Below are 21,934 nucleotides of genomic sequence, written 5' to 3'. Positions count from 1 at the left end.
CAGGAAGTGGTTCATAACGGCCAGGAAGAGAGAGAGCGCCAACAATCAGCTCAAGGGCTTCCTGCACACACACACACACACACACACACACACACACACACACACTCAACACACACACACGGGCTGGGCGATACGGTGATATTAGATGGTGAAGGATTAGAGCGTGTAGACGATCTGCCAAAGTGCAGAGATCGTAGGATCGTCTGGGGCTCATTCTATAATATATATATATATTCTATAAACTGCAGTTCTAAGCTGCAAAGCCCAAACAAAGGACAATTACAAAGTTTATCTAAAAGAGAAAACAACAGTTACTTTATTTGACCCTTTTCAATCAGATATTTAGTGTTTTGATACTTAAAATCCTGTTAAAATGACTGTGTTGAATAAAACAAACAGTAATGTCTTCATTAATATTTTACTTTCATGTTTATTGAAAGCTACCTTTATCAGAGTGTTGTTGTTTACCTTTTACTATGTTTACGTTGTTTGCACATGTTGGCAAAACTGCAACTATTTAGATTAAAATCTGTTCAGAAAGGTTATTTGGCCTAAACTGTCTGTTTTTCTTTTTTCGATTTAAGATCGTGATGAAATCAAAATCGTGACTTCATTTAAAAAAAAATCGTGATGTGATATTTTTGCCATATCGCCCACCCCTAACACACACACACACACCACACACACACACACACACAGAAGCACGTTACCTTCAGCTCGGAGGCTCAGCAGCAGCAGCACTGCAGTCAGACACAACAGTCCACCGGCCATCCTGGACCTGGACCTGGACCTGGACCTGGACCTGGACCTGGACCTGGACCTGGACCTGGACCTGGATCAGAGGGTCTGAGCAGCTGGTCTGGTCCTGACAGAGAGGGGTTAGGGGGGTTAGGGGGGTTCAGGTGGATCAGAGGTCCTGGTCCTGGTCCTGGTTCTGGTTCTGGTTCTGGTTCTGGTTGTGGCCGGTCTCACTGGTTCTGAGGGTCCGACCCCCTAAAGGAGGGAAACAGGAGGCAGATTTAATGGTTTTATGGTTTCAATCTTCACTTGTCTTCATTATTCTGAGTGTTTACAGGAGCTCGGAGCAAATATATAAACTATTAAAGTCCCAGTCTGTAACTTATTTGTCTTTTTCTGATCAAAAATCAAACCTGTCTTTCATAAATCCGTATTTGACTGAAGGTGAATCTCAGCTGCATCCAGATGAAAGCTTTCTGGTTCCTTAGAATGAGTTGTTACAAGTCGTTACAAATACATAAGTGGGCGACGCACCGAACCGAGGCGGCCATGTTGCATCGTGACCGTAGGTAACCACGGAAACGGCCTGTTAAAACCGTCACCACTGTGTAGTGTGAGGAAGGACGAAGGCACCGGTGTTGCATTCAGGTGCAGTCAGGCAGACGGCCGTCGGCAAACCAACCGGATGTCATTTTACTAAAACAATACCACATCACCATGACAACATGTTGTCACAATACCACATCACCATGACAACATGTTGTCAGACCACTTGTTTATCCTGTTACATGCAGCGTCTGTTGTCTGTCTGACGTCTGCCCCATTTCACCTGAATGCAACATCAAGAATACGTTCAGAATGATATGCAACCGCACCGCTAGATGGGGGGGAATTCCTACTACGTATTATACCTTTAATGAACTAATTAATAATAGATTTATATAACATAACATAACATTATAACCTTTACATAATAGTTTTCTGTTTCACAAACTTTCCAGACCTGGAAACGTATAAAACCGTATAAAACCAAACTCCTGTTTAATACTAACAGTTGTTCATTTGTTCTGGCTTTGCTCTCACACGAAAAAACTATGGGCAGACCGTAGTTAGCAAATTTATTATTGACTCTTTTACAATAGATTTTATTTTAGGCTACTTTGGGAAAATGTTGTTTTTGGTTTCCATAAGTATCCCAAGAAAGAAGGAAAATGTTACTTTTTAATAAATCTGTTTTTATTTTTTGCAAAATTTCATGTTCATAAAAGTAAATTTTCTAAGAAAACCTCTTGCTTTTATGTTTTTCTAAAAGAAATGGAACTTTATTTTAAGCTAATCACCAAATCAGCAAATGAAAAGGCTTTTAAAACCATAGACCTTTGTAATATGTAGCCTAATATATAACCTTGTTGTATAATGAACATCACCGCTGGCACATGTTCTTTGTGTTTTCATTGTATACTGTTCCCTGTAGACTATCTGTACCTGTCAACTTCTTTTAAATAAAGCTGTTGATTTAAAAAAAACAAAAAAAACAACAACTCCTGTTTAATACTCAGTCACTTCCTGACTGAGTCCAACGAGCTCTGCTGATTGGCCGGTGGTTAGCTGTGATGTCACCGGTCCCTCTGCTGCTACTCACTTCTTATTACAACACCTCGGCCCTGCCGCTGGTCTGACACACAGGAGGAATGTGGACCAGTGTGTGTGTGTGTGTGTGTGTGTGTGTCTGTGTGTGTGTGTGAGTGTGTGTGTGTGTTACTGTGTGTGTGTGTGTGTTTGTGCGTTTCTTCACAACAACACGTTTGACTCTTCGCTCCATTTAGAGACGACAACGGTTCAGAGATAAGACATCTAGGAGGGTTGTGTGTGTGTGTGTGTGTGTGTGTGTGTGTGTGTGTGTGAGGAGGAGGGGGGGGGGGGGCAAGATAAGACAGGCCCCCACCACAGGAACCCCCCCCCCCCCCTCCTCCACACACACACACACACACACACACACACACACACCCTCTTAATCACCAAACACATTCACTTCCCTTTGAAAACACACACACACACTTCCTGCTCCATGTTTTACTATGAGATTACCCAGAATGCTCTGGGCCGCACAAACATGACATCATCACCATCACGAGCCTGTGAATCTTCTCGTTCATCCAGGTCACAAGTCATCTCAAGGACGTTTAAAGGGACAGTACGTAGTAGGAATTCGGTGCGGCTGCATATCTGAACGTATTCTTGATGTTGCATTCAGGTGAAACGGGGCAGACGTCAGACAGACAACAGATGCTGCATGTAACAGGATAAACAAGTGGTCCCTGACAACATGTTGTCATGGTGATGTGGTATTACAACATGTTGTCATGGTGATGTGGTATTGTTTTACCTTTGTCTTTCTCTGGTGGAGAGTGAAAATGACATCCGGTTGGTTTGCCGAGTCGACGGCCGTCTGCCTGACTGCACCTGAATGCAACACCAGTGCCTCCGTCCTTCCTCACACTACACAGTGGTGACGGTTTTAAAGGGATAGTTCACCCAAAATTCAAATTTCTCCACTCATGATCTCCTCCTCCCCCTCATGTGGACTAAGGGCTGGGAGAAGTTTCAGAGTCCTCCGTGGCTTCTCTGAGTTACAGGGGGTCTCGGCGTAGCAGTGCATGTCCATATGACGGTTGCTAATGGATACCAACTGTCTTCGTAACATAAAGACACACCAAAAAACATCCAGATACCTCCATGCTGCTCGTATGTAATGTCCCTCTGGTATTGAAGCCCCGACATGAGAAACTGTTCCGAAAAAAATTAAATAAGTCTATATTTCAAGCTTGTTTGTAGCGGAAGCTCTTGAAATATAGACTTATTTAATTTTTTTCGGGACAATTTCGCATTTCGGGGCTTCAATACAAGACGGACATTACATACGAGCAGCATGGAGGTATCTGGATGTTTTTTGGTGTGTCTTTTTGTTACGAACACAGTTGGTATCCATTAGCAACCGTCATATGGACATGCACTGCTACGCCGAGACCCCCTGTAACTCAGAGAAGCCACGGAGGACTCTGAAACTTCTCCCAGACCTTAGTCCACATGAGGGGGAGGAGATCATGAGGGAAATTTGAATTTTGGTTGAACTATCCCTTTAAATTTCCTTGAGACATGAACAACATGATGTCATCAACCTCTGACTCCGTGTGTGTGTGATCTAATCGTCTCCTAATCAATCATCTTGATCAACAGTGAGTCCATGAGGAGTGTGTTACTGTGTGTGTGTGTGTGTGTGTGTGTGTGTGTGTGTGTGTGTGTGTGTGTGTGTGTGTGTGTGTGTGTGTGTGTGTGTTACTGTGTGTGTGTGTGTGTGTGTGAGACTGTGTGTGTGTTACTGTGTGTGTGTGTGTGTGTGTGTGTGTGTGTGTGTGTGTGTGTGTGTGTGTGTGTGTGTGTGTGTGTGTGTGTGTGTGTGTGTGTGTGTGTGTGTGTGTGTGTGTGTGTGTGTGTGTGTGTGTCCTCACCTGACTGGTGGCTCCACGTTAGAAGTGTGTGTGTGTCGCTGCAATGCTCCATGGGAAACGTAGTGTTGAAGAGGAGGAGGCAACATGGCGACCAGCGACCTGAGGAGAGACCAGGCGGTTACTATGGTTACTGTGTAAATTCACACACTTTTACAATGTTTTTTAGGACTCAAACTCTTGGACAGCTACTTCAGAAAAAATACCTTCAAAATGTAAGACTTTATAAAGTTGTGAAAAGACTTTTTAATACTTTTTAAGGGTCTTCATTTTCTCAAAATTGATTTATCACCTTTTAATACTTTTCAAGACCCCGCGGATACCCTGTTATAAATGGACTGACAATAATCACACACATTGAGCTGCCACCACTAATGACAAACATCAGGTTGTTTGAGTTTCTCCTTCATGTTTCACCAGCGTTACAAAACAAAACAAAACAAAAGAGGTAAATTCACTGGTTGCACATGTGCACAAGTAGATGAAACATGTACAGTACTGGCACTGTCCCAGATTTTAGTTAAAATGGCTCCATGTAGCGGTCTGGATAATCAATAATCAATAGTGATATTTAACAATGACTCTGTATGAGTGTTTATTTTGCACAGTTAACCTGTTATAGTTTGTTTGTTACAGGACCAGGACCAGAACCAGGACCAGGACCAGCCTCTAACCAGTCAAAGCTCAGTCAAAAAGAACCTGGTTCTGGTCCCAGGTCTGAACTGGTCCAACTCTGTTGCCTCCAAAGAACCAGTTTTCTTTCCCGCTGGTAACGAGCCAATCAGAGCTCAGAGCTCAGAGCTCGGAGCTCCGCCTCCAGGCAGCAGCTGCTCCTGTCTCTGGAGCCTATAGACTGTAGAGTTCTTGACCCGGTCCGACCCGACACGCTGCTTCTGAAGCTGCTGTAACACTGGACCTTTCATTTTTGTCGCTGGCCACAAGTTTACTCATTAACTCATTGAGTACTGCGCTCCTTTCCATAGTTTAGCCTTTTGCTAAATTTTAGTACACATTGTCTTTTCTTAATTTGTGTCCCTTTTTAAATTTAAGCTTGTACTGTAGCACTTTGAGATTGCTTAAATGTAAAGTGCATTATAAATAAAATTTATTAAAATGTATTATTAGTCAAGTGTACCGGCAATTTAGACCATTTTTGACCATTTTTGTAGAGCCACAGTGTATTCTATATTATTGCCACCAACACATACTGTAGCTCAATTGAAAGGTGAAACTTTATGCTTCAAATGGCCACAAACCGTTTGTTTCTACGTGCCTCCGTTCCTGAGAAAACTCAATCTAAACATGTCTGGGTTTCACCAAAATCCCTGCTTTGTTTCTAGAAAAGGAGATAGAGCGTCTTTTATGAAAGCTGCTCTGTTTGTGTCTGTCGCTCTTCTGACACTCGCATTTCTGGATCAAAGGGCTCGTATAAGATAAATATATACAACAAATGTTGTTCTATTCACAAAAACGAGGAAATTACGTGGTTGGCACTCAATGAGTTAAGTCAATGTCAAATCGAAAAATCTCTGGGGCTCCGAGTGACAGCGACAGCCAAGTCTCTGGCCGTCAGTCGCTCGTCGCTCAGCGCTGATTGGCTGCTGTAATCTATGCGTAACTAACAACTAACTAACTAACAACTACTGAAACCATGGCAACGTAGATAATACAATTCCAGCGGTCCGGCAGAGCAAAGCCGACGTGACGTTGTCGTACAGCGCTTGTGGGACTTCCACAACTGGTAATGTCAAAATGTCATAAGTAAAAGAATGTTATATCAAAATGTAAAAAAGCAAAAACAAAAGAAAAGATTATGATAAGATCTGACTATGAAAAGATTTTTATTCTGTGGGTAACGGGGGCGGGACTAGATCAGCTTTAGCTTCTCCCGCTTTCCCTTTCGGCCATGTTTATTATTATATTTATTAGATTATTTGAACTAAGATGAAGTGTGATGATGATGATTTAAATTGACATGCCCGAAATAAACTAATTGATTGATTGATTGATTAAACAGCAGCAGCAGGAACAATGTCAGAGCTGTGCTGGACCGATACAAACGGGAAGAAAAGAAAAGAAAAGAAAAGAGCGACTCGACTCGGAGCGAAGTGGAATTCACAGGAACGACTTGAACGACGTCATCAGAGAGAAAAGACGAATCTGTTGAATCGTTTCAAACTGACGAGCGACTGCAGCTCAGTGACAGAGAGAAAAATACAAATACAAGGTTTTAAAAACTAACGCTGGTTCCTGTTACACACGGAGTAGCAGCTACAGGACTGAGTGTGTGTGTGTGTGTGTGTGTGTTACTGTGTGTGTGTGTGTGTGTGTGTGTGTGTGTGTGTGTGTGTGTGTGTGTGTGTGTGTGTGTGTCAGCTGACCGCTCCACCCTGCTGCTGCCAACACCAACAACACAGCTGGAAAATCCACTCAAGACAGAGAGAGAGACTCTGTGTGTGTGTGTGTGTGTGTGTGTGTGTGTGTGTGTGTGTGTGTGTGTGTGTGTGTGTGTGTGTGTGTTTTTATAGACCAGACGAGGAGAAAATAGATTTCCAAAGACGGAGCGATCACGAGGCAGAAACAGCTGCTCTCTCTCTCTCTCTCTCTCTCTCTCTCTCTCTGAGGGGGGCGGGGCCTAACACACAACCAGGAAGTCAGTCAGTCCAGACCGACCAACCGACCAATCAGAGAGCGGTTCTGGTTCCTCTGGTTTCTGCAGCCAATCGATCGTCTTCTTTATCAATAACTAATAATACGTATCAATAACAGCTGATCGGCCCTCGTCACCAGGAAGCAGGTGGGAGGAGACGATGATGTCACAGGTTTCACTTCCTCCTACGACTCCTCGCTCACTGGAAACACACACACACACACACCACACACACACACACACACACACAGTAACACACACACTACCCGTCCTGTTCAGTGTGACTGACAGAACAGCTATGCGGACATGAATGAATGAAACGATATAGCGCTGGTCGAGCCAAAAGCCGAAAAATCTATTGGTGGTTGATGTAATTAATTATGGGAAACACTAGGCCTGGGACGATAATCAATACATCAATTAATCGCACGATAAATTAAAATGAACTCGATCGTTTTTCCGGCCTCGATAAATCGCCATGTGCATGCGCACGTATTAGTTTTCCTGGTCTCTCCTCCGACCAGGCTGGATGACAAGAGGCTTCACTCTGCATCGGTCTCAGCACCTGGGCCGTTTGTTTCATAGCAGAATGAAAGGAGTGAACCCTCTCGTCAGTCATCCAGGATCTTTGTTTCCCAGAATGCATTTGGCAGCAACCGGCAGCGCTAGCTGTAAAGCTAAGCAGCTAAAAGCTATTTTACCGTAATTCTCGCTGCCGCGCTGTTAACACGTCACTTTTTAAAGTTTTGGAGCTAATGTGGTAGCAGTGAGCAGGAGGAGCGGGGCTTCCCACAGTCTGCAGCATGGATGTATTATGGTCTGCAGCAGCTCAGACGGTCAACCTGCGTCATTGGGGGAGAAAACGATTAAGAAAACTTATCAGCAGGTTTTTAGAGGTTTACCGCCGGCTGGTTTAATACTTTTTAGGAGATAAATGCTGGTCTCATTGATGAAATCTTACACCTGTGGAAGTCACATTAGTTTGTTTGAATGAAAAGTGGAGCTTCAGGTGTATAACGTTATTGGACAGAAGAGCTGCACTGCACTGTTTATTATTTTTTGTTTATTTTATTTATTTAGGATAGTAGCTATATAAGTTCTTGTCATTCTAATTACAATGGTTAAAAAAAAATACTCATGAGAAATAAAAGTTTATCGCATTTAAAAGGGTCTACTTGCATTATTATGAAATATTATTATATTAGTGGTTAATTTGTTCTCAAAAAAATGTGTGTGTATCGTTTATCGTCAATAATTTGTGGGACAATATATCGTCCAGCTAAATGTGTTATCGTCCCAGTCCTAGGAAACACTGCTGTTCTGGTTTGCTTCCTGTATTAAAAGTCTGATTACGTTCTCACCTGAAGCGAACCGGACCGTGGTTCACTTCGAACCGGACCGAGTCCTGACTGTTTTTGGGGGACCATGGTCCGCTTGTTTGGTCTGACAAAAGTCCGGACCGTGGTCCTGGGGGGGGTTCACACCTACAGTACCCGAGAGGACCCGGCGATTGGCTGTCACAGCTGTCAATCACCCCCCCTCCTCCTTCCGTCCAATGAGAGGCTGAGCTGCCTGTTGACTTATGTCACGTGATCAAAACAACTACACGACTCTGATGATGACGTCAAAGGTGACAGTTCCATAGATATATATGTATATATATATCTATGTGACAGTTCAAGCAGAAGTTAGAGCCTCGGTCAGGACTCGGGGCAGTTAAAACGTTTGTTTATTAACGTAACGTTCTGGTTAATGGTTCAAAATAGTTAAACAATCGAGTTGCCGTAGGTGTTGTTACCGCGGTAACGTTACGCTCCGCAAAGCCCATGGAAACTCCAAAATGATAACGTTAATTAAACAAGAGGAGATGAGCGGTGGATTGGCGTTAGCAACGGCTAAGAAGAAGGATTACAGTACATGACCATCTAAACAAGAAAATGGAGACGTGGATTTATTTCTGTTTACATCACGTTATGGCCGGGGGGGGGGGGGGGGCTGGCAGCGGGAGAAGACTACGTTTAGGTAAGAAACAGAAAGTAGTAGCTAATAAAAACAAGTCTTATTTAACGCTAGACAACTTGTATTAAATCTAGGGCTGCAGCTATCGAATATTTTAGTAATCGAGTACTCTACTGAAAATTACATCGATTAATCGAGTAATCGGATAAAACGTATTTTTGCTTGGTTAAAGAGCAATTATGAATACACAAGAGAAAATAACATATTTCACTCAATAATGAATGACCAATTGGTTTCCTTTTGTAGAATCAACTGTTTTTATTTCTTAAATTCACAAGCATTTTCTGGTCTTGAAACATTACTAAAGAGGCGACTGCTGCTAACATAAATAAGAATAAATAAAACACAAATAAAAATAAATTAAATTAAATTACTTTCAAGATATCAAAAATAAATAAAATAAAATTACTTTCAAGATATCAAAAATGTTTTCTGTGGAGATGCTGCAACATGGAAGACGTGCTGCTGTGGTATGCAAGGGCCGTGTTACAACTAGAGTGCCTATAGAGAGACATTTTCTGTCTTTTTGTCGCCTTTTTCTCCCTCAGTCAAACACCCACGTCCGCCCCCCCGTTAAGGTTTCTACCTAATCAACGGTCTCACCGCAACAGATGGTTCACGTCATGATAACTTCAGTATTTTGGCCATTCAAACTTCCACAGTCCATAGTCCTTTTCTTTGTTTGATATTTCAAGAGACTTTGGTTAAGTAGCCTAACCATGGATAGCTCCTAGGCAGGATTGTTCTGCTGTGTTGTCGCCACTCGCCACCGTCCCCCCGTCATCCGCGGCGAACGGCCGCGCGGGGGGGGGGGGGGGGGCGTGCACGGTTACGTTCATAGGTTATGTTACGGCGCACGTTGTGCCACATTGAAAGTCCGTGCGGCCGCTTGAACTACAATTAAATTAACGATTCCTCGAGGCAGAAAAAAATCCTCGGACCATTTTTTGTAATCGAGGTACTCGAATTACTCGAGGAATCGTTTCAGCCCTAATTAAATCATAAAGCAACTCGGGCATTTTGGGTCCACGGGTTTGTAAGGGTTCGGCTCGGGTTCGGAGCTCATAGTTCTGTTCATAGTTCTGCTCGGGTTCTGTTTACAATAATAGCTCGGGGCCAGTCGGGTCCGGGTACAATTTTCTCGGGTCCATTTCGGCTCGGAACTCATATTTACAATAATAGCTCGGGCCCAGGGCCAGTCGGGTCCAGGTCCAATTTTCTCGGGTCCATTTGGGTTCGGGTCCGTCAAATTGGACCCGTGAAGACCTCTAGTTCGGACCAGACGAGGCTAGTGTGAAAGAGACCTAAGTCTCAGTGTTTCATGGACGGCGGCGGCGACAAACTAAACGTATCAACCATCCAGTGTTTCTGTTAACCAACCAGTCTGTCCCTGTTTACATGCTACATTTTTACCTTAATTAAAAAACTCCGGAGTAATTGTGATGGTTAACTCGCCACATGACTTGGGACTTGTTAGCCCTCGACTTGTAGCCTACCAATTCTTTAATTTTGGCCCACAGCGTATTTGAGATGATAAAACTTTGTCTTGGACTTTCAACGCTTTGGAGTGAATGATTGTGACAGTGGCATTAGGCTGGATAACAATTAAACATCACAGTCTTGTTCAGTCACACTAACTGACCACGCTGGAGGTGAAGCTGAAGCCCGGCTGGACGCAACAACACCGCACAACGCCACGTCGTCACACTCACTACGTTTACATGACACTTGAAAAAAACGAATTATTGCCTTAATCCGACTAGAACTGGACAACTGAAGTGCAGGTAAACACGTTAGTCCCACTGAAATCAGAGTTGGAGAACTCTGATGAAGACACCCAGATATAGTGGGGCGGATTAGCTGAACAATCGTTCACTTTGTGATAAAAGCATGAAATTTGGTGGATGTGTTGGTGCATATGTTTCAGACAAATCTGGATATTGGGCCACCTCAAAAGCGCCCCCTAGTGGCCGTGGCAGCCATTTGTTATGCGAATAAATGAATGATGAATAAAAACTGCCCTTTTAATAATACCAACTATGTACTATTATAGTGTCATAATTATTGGAAAAAGTGTGTTCATTTGTCTTTGTATGATGTCTGGTTTAGGAGTTATGAAAATTGGCGTTTTCGCCATTCGTGCGGACATAAATTCAAAATGGCCACCGAAAAAACCCCCATAGGACATTAGTTGACCCGGGCAACAAGCAAAAATCTTAAGTAGACATCTTAAGGGTCCTTAAAAACCATGTTTCAAAAATGTATCCACCAACACCTCCACCAAATGTTGTGCTTCTGTCACAAAATAAACAATTCCTGTGATTTATTGAGCTAATCCGCCCCACAGGGGATGCACATTGTTGGGGGGCGCTACCCACACGTTTAGCCCCGTTGCTCCTTCCATGAATGCACGATCCTTACAAGCTGTACCTCGTTGTAAAGGTGACTAATCAGGCTTTCTAACAATATACAATACATCACCAGTTGGTATTATTAAAAGGGCAGTTTATATTAATCATTCATTTATTTGCATAACAAATAGCTGCCACGGCCACTAGGGGGCGCTTTTGAGGTGGCCCAATATCCAGATTTGTCTAAAACATATTCACCAACACATCCACCAAATGTCATGCTTTTATCACAAAGTGAACAATTGGTGTAAAATATTGAGCTAATCCGCCCCACTAATAATGCAATAATGCGATAATGGAATTAGATTTTCTCTGTCATGTATAGGCCTTAGTCGGACTGAAGCTGGACAATGCATGTGCGTTAGCGAGGTTATCGTTGTTTATTAGACCAAAGTTTTATTTTCTCTGATGCAGTCGACAGAACAAACAGCTGGTTTGAGCCGTTATTAACCTACTACTGTTCCCACTGCAGCGGGCCAGGTTTAAAGCAGCAGTAAGCAATATTTTTGTGTTAATCTAAGTCTTAAATAGTTGTATCTTCCGACAGCAATCACTTCTATAGAGTGTTTGGTCTGAAACACGGGTCTGTCAGTCACTCTGCTCTGCTCTGAGCCCAGGAGAAAACTTTCCTTGTATCCTACAACCTTTATCCAATGAGGAGAGAGAACGGCATAAAGGGGCAGTCCTCTCTGTGTGTGCAGCCAAGGGATGCGCCTGAATGTGGTGACGTAGGGACGAGGACCAATAGATCCATGACGAGGGCGGGGGCTGCTCATCAAACTCATCAAATACACAATCCAACAACTCCACAACGCTCTGGTGGACAAGTTGTGAGCTGCACATTCACCACGCTATGAGATAATAACACAACGTTACCACACAGAGTTGTTTTAGAGGGAAATTCATGTAAAACCACTGATGCGCGTTGTCTTCAGGGACAGTTTTTCATCAACAGTCTCTGTATTTCCCTCTACAACAACTCTGTGTGGTAACGTTGTGTTATTATCTCATAGCGTGGTGAATGTGCAGCTCACAACTTGTCCACCAGAGCGTTGTGGAGTTGTTGGATTGTGTATTTGATGAGTTTGATGAGGGAAACCAAGAAATCCCATAATGAGCCTCCGTAGCGTAGCTCTGAGCAGCTCACGGCTCTGCTCCGCCGTTCTAAAAACAGCTTGCACCGACAATTAATAAAGGTAACGAACCTCCTGCTATGACTATAGAGATTATGGCAATCGGCCAGTTTGACTAAAATGTTGAACTATCCCTTTGGTCTCCAGGTTTCTCCCTGAAACAGTTTCACCTTTGCCACAGAAACACAGAGCAGGATATAAAATATCTCTGCAGGGATGAAGGAGGAAGAGGAGGAGGAGGAAGAGGAGGAGGAGGAGGAGGAGGAGGAGGGGTAAGTTAGAGGGGGGGGGGGGTAAGTTAGAGGGGGGGCTGTAGGTGAATCGTCCCTCTGTGCTCGGCTCGGTTTACGGCCTTTAGTCCTTTATTTATCTGCTGCTGTAGAGACGTATGGAGGCAGGAGGGGGGAGGAGGGGGAGGAGGAGGGGGGGGGGCTGCATGTTTTCCTCCTCAGCTCAGCCACTCTGTCTCCAGGGGGGGAGGAGGAGGGGGAGAGGAGAGGGGGAGGAGAGGAGAGAGGGAGAGAGGGAGAGAGCTGGAGATGTGAAACCTGATCTCCCTCCTCCCTCGTCACAGTCAGAGTGAAACCTGATCCTCAGACTGAAGACTGGGAACGCTGAGAGGGGGAGGGAGGGAAGACTGGAGGGAGGAGGGAGGGGGGGAGGAGGGAAGACTGGGGGGAGGGAGAGAAGAGAAGAGAAGGAGGGAGAGAGAAGAGAAAGAGGGAGGGAAGGAGGGAAGGAGAGATCCCGAAGCTCAGACTCCAAGACTGGAAACACTCCCAGGAGAGAAAACTGAGAGGAGGTAGACCGACCGAGGAGAGGGGGAGGAGAGGAGGAGAGGAGGAGGAGGAGAGGGGAGAGGGAGGAATGAAAAGAAATGAGGGAAAAAGAAACAGATGGAAAAAGAGAGAAGAAAAAAAAAGTGAAGCCAAGAAACAAAGATGTGAGTTAGAAAAACTGAATTCAGGTGAGTGAGAGACGATGAAGAAGAAGAGAGAAGAGGAAGAGGAAGAAGAAGGAGAAGAGGAAACAGAGGAGGAAGAGAGAGAGAGAGAGAGAGAGAGGAGGGGGAGAGAGAAGAAGAAGAAGAGGAAGAGGAAGAAACAGAGGAGGAAGACGTCAGAACCCGATCGGTACCGGAACGAGACGCTTCTGCACACGCTCCGTTTGACGACCGACATAGTACTATACAGTATAATATATATATAAAGTATATAATATACTTTATACTAGTATATTCCAAATATATATATAGTGTGTTCTGTTCTGGCTGTGATTCGCTCCACCCGACAGCGTTCAGCAGTAATATATAGTATACCATGGTCTGGGTGAATCCTCGATTCTGATTGGCTGCGGGGTGTCCATTAAAAAGTGATAGAACACGGCTCTCTTGAATACTCGATTCTGATTGGTCAATCACCAATATTCTGCGGTGTTTATTTAAGCAATATATCACTCCAGGCCGTGGTATATGCTCATTCTACCACGGCTAAGGGGCGTTGTTGTTCCCCCTTAGCCGTGGTATAATGAGCATAGACCACGGCCTGGAGTGATATATTGCTTTTATAAAACGGTTACGAATAAAGGCAATATAAAAGAGGAATACGCAATCAATTTCATGTAGTTTTATTCAACCAGAAATACATATTATCCAATAAAATAGCCTCACTGTGAAAAAAATAGTCCCACCTCTCCAGACGTTAGCTCCTAGTAGCTCTGCATCTCGTCTTTTCCTCCGCATTTTTTCAGGTGAAAGTCACTGCTCAGTCCCCTCTACCATTGTTAATCCTCCCCGGAGGTGAAAGTTCACCTTAAACATGTGGATTCAACTACTTTAGTCCGTTTTTTAACATCGTAAAAACATCAACTGTCTTGGGCTACGGACTGCGACAGTCCGTTGTCATGGATACATGACAACAACTTCCATTCATACCAGTCATACGTGCCTGAGGCGGAGTGATAGCCTACGCTGTGATAAGGCTTTAGTATAGTAGCTGTGGTATATGCTCAATATACCACGGTTAACAACCAATCAGATCGCCGGATTTCACCTTTACGTTTTATAATTCTCGATAGACCACGGGTGCGTTCCGATCGACCTGAAGTTCCCTGAGCAGTGGACTACACAGGGTGTGCCGCCATGTTAAGTGTGGTTCCAAACCGCAGGGAGCAGTTTGAAGGGAACTGTGAACTGTGCAGGGAAGGAGTGAACAACGGTTCCTCACTTCGCCCAGTTCACCGGATGTTGACAACCGATATTACCCATCAGCCATTGCGGTCCGTTTACGTGCGTTACGTAAATTGGTAGGGCTAACGGTTAGCTACCTGTCGAACTTTAATAACTCAGTGACTCAATAAACGCTCCATGAAAAAATATTTTCTCCAGCGGATATCTGAGTTCCAACATGACTGAGCTAACTGGAGTAGTTTCATGTCGTGTCCCACAACGGGAGGGTTTTAACAGCTGACGTCCTGCTGTTAGCTTAGCTACCGTTAGCTTAGCTGCTGCCGTTAGCTTAGCGACAGCCGCTAGCTTAGCGACAGCCGCTAGCTTAGCGACAGCCGTTAGCTTAGCAACAGCCGTTAGCTTTCCTGTCAGCTGAGCCACTGATGCTTTCTACACCCTGATGCCCCCAAACTGAATAACTACCACGCATTGCAACACAAAACTGCTTTGCTTGTGCACACAGAAATAGTAATGTTTCTTAAATAATTTCAGATCTGTCTAAACGGTGATAGTGGCGTGAAACATTTTGAAACTTAAAAACTTTATTTTTGAACTCGACCGGAAACAGCTGTGACGTTGCAGGGTGTTCCGATTGGTGTAATATCGGTTAAATTAAGTTTCCTACGGCAGATTCCCTGTGCAGGGAGTAGGGAGTAGGGGGCTCTGTCCAAGTAAACTGTGGATCGGAACGCAGCCGCTGAGCGGACCGTTGCTAGGGACTCCATAGCAACGGCCGACTCTGCATGTCCGGTCACGGCCGCTGTTTTGCTGAGCCTCCTCCCGTTCGTGCATTTGAAGCCTTTGATAATCAATCAGTGGATCGATGGATTACCATACACGTTACCATGTATTGTGTGTAGTCGTACCTGTCATAAACAAGAGATTATGGGATGCGTTTGTGTCGCGGAGCTACAGAGAGGAGAGGAGCTGTGACACGGGTCAGAGGTTCTGATGCAAGTTTACTTTTCAGCCACGATGTGGAAACAAGGAGCCTCCACTCTCCCTGTAACAGGTTACACGTCGTTTATCAACATCACTATTAGTCCGAAGCTATTTAATGACGGTAAAAATGAAACATAAAGTAAATATCCTGCATACTTTCTCTTTTCTGTGCTGCGCTGGTCAGAGCGGCGTCCCGAGCAACGGTCTAATTTTACATGAATAAAATCTCTTTGTATCATTATTTTGTGTTACATTATTGAATGATTTAGTTGTAGGCCGTGTTCTAAGCGGGATAATGTAGAGTTGGTCGGTTGTTATGGAGAAATAAACCCCGACAGGTTGTATGGAATCCCTTCGCGTCGGGGTTCCATACAACCTGTCGGGGTTTATTTCTCCATAACAACCTCCGAACTACACATTAACCCTTACATAATGGACACCCATAAAGATGTTCCGGTCAAATAGCCTGATTACGTTCTAAATATTACTGCGCTGGCTCAAACGCTTGTTGGTAACCACGGCAACGGACACTCGGACCAAAACAACTTTTTTCCAGCGCATCACGGCACTGGAGTCTGTAAACACACCAGCGGTAAGAAGCACTGGACCTCTGAAAAACTTTGTGTCACCTAACATTTAAGCCGTCACCTCACCTCCCTTCACTGATCAACCACCAGGCTGTGGCAGAGTCACCATGGCAACACGCTGCCGTCACAGCGGGTCCCTCTTTTCTTTTCTTTTATCGCCGATGAGAGTTATTAAATAGTCCGCTCGGCTCAGCCGCTTAAAGACGTGTGATTTTAACAGTAAAAACAACATTTTAACGGTAAAAACAACATTAAATTATAAGTAACTGATTGAATCTGTATTTATCTGGTAAGTGACCATGGTAACAGCGGGATAACCCAGGGCTCCAGACTGCGACTAAATGGTCGCATTTTGCGACTAAAATTTGATACAATGCGAGTAAATTTTTCATCTACTCGCGCATGTGCGACCAGTAAATTTGCCGATTTTTTTTAGTTTTTTCTAATGACCACTGTGATTGGCTCATGTGTGAAAAGAAACGTGTTTCTCTTCTCTCCACCTCGGAGGAGACGTCTTTCCACAGCAGAGCTCCGTGTGAAACAGCAGGAGACACACAGACCGTGACCTGCGTGTGTGTGTGTGTGTCACCTGCATTATTTTTTTTTTCGACGGCTCGCTACAAACCTTTAAACATCCCATAATATGCTCGCGCTCTCGGCAGCGGTACTCAAATCGTCACAAGGCAACGAAGCAGGTTGACTCGCGCTGCAGAACAACGCTGCACAGACCAGGCTCGGATATGATTGATTGATTGTTGATCAATAGATTTTGTTTTTGGGCCGTGCGGAGGAGGTTGGGGGGGGGGGGGTCCGTGCACATGTGGCTCAGTCAGGGTCAGCAGACAAGGAGGCCAACAAGGGCTGGCCTACACAGGGGGGGGGGTCTGTTCTAGGATGAGTTTGGTGTGTCGACTTGTTCTGTTATTGGTCAGTGCAGCCTAAACATTAACTTTATATTTTCAATATTTAAACTGTTGCACAATAAAATGTGAATTTAAAACATTATAGTTTCTGTATTTATCAGTAGTACAGTGAAAATTAGAGTAAATGTGCAAATTTACTTTGCAAGTTGATTTCGGTGTGCGCCCCTAAATCTTCTGCTTGCGCTCCTAAACTTTTAAGTCAGGGGTTCACTGTGCTCCTAGTGGAAACAGTTAGTCTGCAGCCCTGTGATGCCCTTCCAGGTGTCAGATTATCAGAGATTCAGCAGATGGACACCTCGTCGGTCATTATCCCTTACATATAGTCTATAATATATAGTATATAGTAGCTGGTATTGTTGAGCAGCGTTAAAGCAGCTAAACGTCACTTTATTGATCATTATATTCTAATGAAGTGGTTCAGATTCTGATCTGAGGTCAGTTGTCCATCACCACGTCTGGTTGTTCCTTTGCCTGCTGAGGGGATCGAACCTGTGATCGAACCGGCCGGTCAGCCTGGTCAGAGCAGATGAACCGGTGATGATGTCATGGATCAGTTAGTTTAGATGGAGAGTGAAGCTGAACCATGACATCATCAATAACCCTTTAATAATAACTAATGACCTCATCGTTTATAACAAGGAGTTTAACCAGAAACTACACACACACACACACACACACACCTGGACACACACACACACACACACCTGGACACACACACACACACCTGGACACACACACACACACACACACCTGGACACACACACACACCTGGACACACACACACACACCTGGACACACACACACACCTGGACACACACACACACACACACCTGGACACACACACACACCTGGACACACACACACACACACACACCTGGACACACACACACACCTGGACACACAGGACACACACACACACCTGGACACACACACACACACACACACCTGGACACCTGGACACCTGGACACACACAGTGAGGATGTGCAGCACCAACAGGAAGTGGACCGACACCGACACCGACTCATCAGCCAATCAGGAGCCACCGTGTCTCCAGCCGCAACACAACAGCTGGATTTTCACAATAAAAGCACAGAAACATAAACGACATCTGGACCTGGACCAGGACCAGAACCAGAACCAGAACCAGGACCAGGTCCAGCTGTGACAACCACATATTGATCCAAACATGTACCTTTATCGACAGCGATGTAAAAGCCAACGTGCTTAGTAGGAAGTTTTCTATGTGTTCTGACTGTGAAGTAACAGAGTAACACCTCTTTACACCTCCCAACTGTGGTCCAGTTATAAGTAACATACAACGATGTAATGAGGCTACTGCTCTGTGTCCCCAGGTGGCCTAGTGCCAGTCAGGTGAGGTTACTGCTCTGTGTCCCCAGGTGGCCTAGTGCCAGTCAGGTGTTTGTGTCTAATAGAGTTACAACCTGTGAGGCTTTTAAGACAGTTGATGTTATGTTAGTTTAATGTGTCGCCTCGACAAATCAGAGAATCACATAATTGAGGCTCTAGTCAGCCCATTGAAAAGCTGCTACCGATTCACTTCTAGGCTAATATAAGGTGGCATTGGTGCAATAGTCTGTATATTCTATGAAATGTATTTTTGTACTATTTATAGGCTGTTGTTTGATTGTGATATGGACCCGTGTCTGAAATAAAGCTTATATACAAACACAGAGCTGATCGATCATCTGGAATCAGATCAATAAGTGAAGGATCAATGTGACGTCTCATTAACTAATTAACTAATTAACTAGAACATGAAGTTAATTGATCTGTTGTGACATCACAGTGACATCACAGTGACATCACAGCAGCAGCAGCAGCAGCAGCTCACCTGAGACTCAGGTAACAACAACAACCACCAGTCTGAACCAGCTGACCCTCTAGAGCAGGTAGAGGAGGTAATAAATGGTGAATCAAATCAAACTGTTGATCAACTTCAACAACAGAGGTGACGTCATAGACAGCAGGTGACGTCATAGACAAACAGGAAGGAGTTCTCTGCAGCATCGAGTGTCAAAATAAAAGTCCTGAAAACGCCTCTGACTGAGCTTAATCAATAACGTTGATCAGGTGTTTACTTACTTACTTACTAACGACGTGTCTATCGATACTGATGATCATTATTGGTTATTGATCATCGATCAGCTGTTGCAGGTAAACAACACAACACCTGTGTGACGTAGCTCCGTGTCGTCACGGTCCAGTTCCCCGGACTGGAGATCGATCCAGGTATCTGAGACCTGATCGATGGATCGATCAGCACCAGTTTCACCACCGAACTACGTCACAACCACCACGAACCGAACCAAGCCGAAGTTTCTTCGTCGAGCCACAAACGAACTTCTTCCTCTGTTACCTGAAGCTAACGAGCGGTTAGCATCGAAGCTAGCGCGAAGTTTAGACTCCAGCCGCGACCACCGCGCACACTCCCGCGATAAAAGTCATTATTTAAGTAAAAAGTGACTGTAATCTGTCTGTTTTGATAGATTTTAGTTGATTTAATGAGCTCGGAGTGCGCGTTGTGGCCGCCGTCGAGCCGTTAGCCCCGTTAGCCCCGTTAGCTCAGTTAGCTTAGCTTCCTCTGAGGAATGCAGCTGGAAATCTACAACAAAACTCACGGGAAGAAGCAGAAGATCCCGATGAGACACACAACTAACACACACACACACCTATATACACACATATATACACACTAACACGACTACACACACACACTCACACACTTTTACCTTTTGATCGAAAAACAATCTGATAAAAACTTCGCGATGAAGGTGAAACAAACTTTTTTTTTTTTCCACGACAGCAGCAGCAGCAGCAGGAGGGGGCTCCGTCTACGTCCTGGCGCCAACACACACACTATACACACTCTGTATGTGTGTGTGTGTGTGTGTGTGTGTGTGTGTGTGTGTGTGTGTGTTCATAATAAACTCTGTGTAATTCCAGGGTTTATCTTCCCCATTGCAACGCACAGACTGAATAAAGGGAATTAAAAACTGAATAATAATAATAAATTAGACGCAGCCTCGGTAACGTTAAACCGGAGCCTCCAGGGATTAGACGCAGCCTGAAGTTTGGGATCGATCCTGATTTACCTCCGTTTCTCTCCGTCTGTCTGTGTGTCGGTACCGGGTCCCGGTGGTCCCGTTGGCCGCTACTTCCTCCCGGTGGTCCCGGTCCACATTCCGGCTCAGACGGGTTGATCAGTCAGCACCGATGTGGAGTGTTTTCAGTCTCTCTCCGGTGGCGTCGGGCTGTCCCGTCCTGTCCCGTCCCGTCCTGTCCCGTCCTGTCCGCGGTGGCCGCCGCTCCTCTCTCCGCTCCGGTGTTTCTGTCGCTGCTGCTGGTGGATGGAGAAACAGCGCAAACAGCCCAGAGATCGTGTGTGGGAGCAGAGCGGGGAGAGGGATCACTCCGCCTCAGAAGACGGAGCGACGCTTCCCCGCTGCTGCTGTTTGGCCTACTGCAAAAACTCAAAATCTTACCAAGAATATTTGTCTTATTTCTAGTCAAAATGTCATTTCTAGTCAAAACAAATCTCATTATACTGAAAATAAGACCGATCACATTAAAAGCAGCTTGTTTTTAGACATTTTTTACTTCTTTCAAGCAGATTTTCACTTGAAATAAGTAGAAAAATCAAAATCTTACCAAGAATATTTGTCTTATTTCTAGTCAAAATGTCATTTCTAGTCAAGACAAATCTCATTATTCTCAAAATAAGACTCGTCACATAAAAAGCAGCTTGTTTTAAGACATTTTTTACTTCTTTCAAGCAGATTTTCACTTGAAATAAGTAGTTTTGACTAGAAAACTAAAAGTTTTTCCAGTGTGCCGTGCTGTTACATCAGTTTCAGTTCAGTTTCAGTTTAATTTATATGACAAGGGACAATGTACATTAATAAAACATTGTAAAAAAACAAATGTAAATGCACCCGAGTTAGCTAAAAAAGCTAGTTTCTCAGTCCCGCTGCCTGATGATAACAGGGCAACCTTAAAAAAGAGCAACAATGAGGTAAAATACCAAGGACACATTAATAAATATACATTTGTAAGACAATAACACACACCAAAGACACATTCAGTTCACATTAATAAATATACATCAACACTTACACTGCAAAAACTCAAAATCTTACCAAGAATATTTGACTTATTTCTAGTCAAAATGTCATTTCTAGTCAAAACAAATCTCATTATATTGAAAATAAGACCGATCACATTAAAAAGCAGCTTGTTTTTAGACATTTTTTCCTTTTTTTTCAAGCAGATTTTCACTGGAAATAAGTAGAAAAATCTGAAAATGGATCAAGTTTTTCTTTCTTATTATAAACACAAAAAACTTGCTTTCACTGGCAGATTTTTCTACTTATTTCAAGTGAAAATTAGTTTGAAATAAGTGAAAATGATCTAAAAACTTACTTTATAGGTGGTGAGGCAGAAAGAGTTTAGTTTTGACTAGAAATGAGACATTTTGACAAGAAATAAGACAAATATTGGGGCGGTGCGTGGCGCAGTGGGTAGAGCGGCCGCCCCATGTAGAGGCTACAGTCCTCGCCGCAGGCGTCCCCGGTTCGAATCCTGCGTCGGGCAGACCTTTCCTGCGTGTCATTCCCCCTCTTTCTGCCTCCCCATTTCCTGTCTATCTCTACTGTCATCACTATCAAATAAAGGCAAAAAGCCGAAAAATATACTTTAAAAAAAAAGAAATAAGACAAATATTCTTGGAAAGTTTTGAGTTTTTGCAGTGTGCCGTGCTGTTACATCACTTTCAGTTCA

The 21,934-nt window shown here is 44.1% G+C and overlaps 2 protein-coding genes across 3 annotated transcripts in view; one reads left to right on the top strand and one right to left on the bottom strand.

Moving 5' to 3' along the window:
- The window catches only part of LOC146972898 (bone morphogenetic protein receptor type-1A-like), a 38,168-nt gene extending 17,901 nt beyond the window's left edge, over positions 1-20,267 (bottom strand). For both annotated transcript variants that reach the window (XM_085799137.1, XM_085799138.1), the window contains exons 1-3: positions 20,251-20,267; positions 4,248-4,346; positions 711-993 (exon numbers count right to left, since the gene is read on the bottom strand). In XM_085799137.1, the coding sequence (XP_085655263.1) occupies positions 711-771 (61 nt within the window). In that variant the 5' untranslated portion in view covers positions 772-993; positions 4,248-4,346; positions 20,251-20,267. The remainder of the gene's footprint in view (positions 1-710; positions 994-4,247; positions 4,347-20,250) is intronic.
- yipf3 (Yip1 domain family, member 3) overlaps positions 1-21,934 on the top strand; it is a 302,848-nt gene that overhangs the window by 43,595 nt on the left and 237,319 nt on the right. The window lies entirely within an intron of this gene.

This window comes from Trachurus japonicus, chromosome 15 (genome assembly GCF_045865225.1).
Source record: "Trachurus japonicus isolate A0001 chromosome 15, Traja_1.0".
NCBI lineage: Eukaryota > Metazoa > Chordata > Actinopteri > Carangiformes > Carangidae > Trachurus > Trachurus japonicus.
The sequence above is the reverse complement of the archived record's forward strand: the minus strand, read 5'-3'. Positions and strand labels throughout refer to the sequence as shown.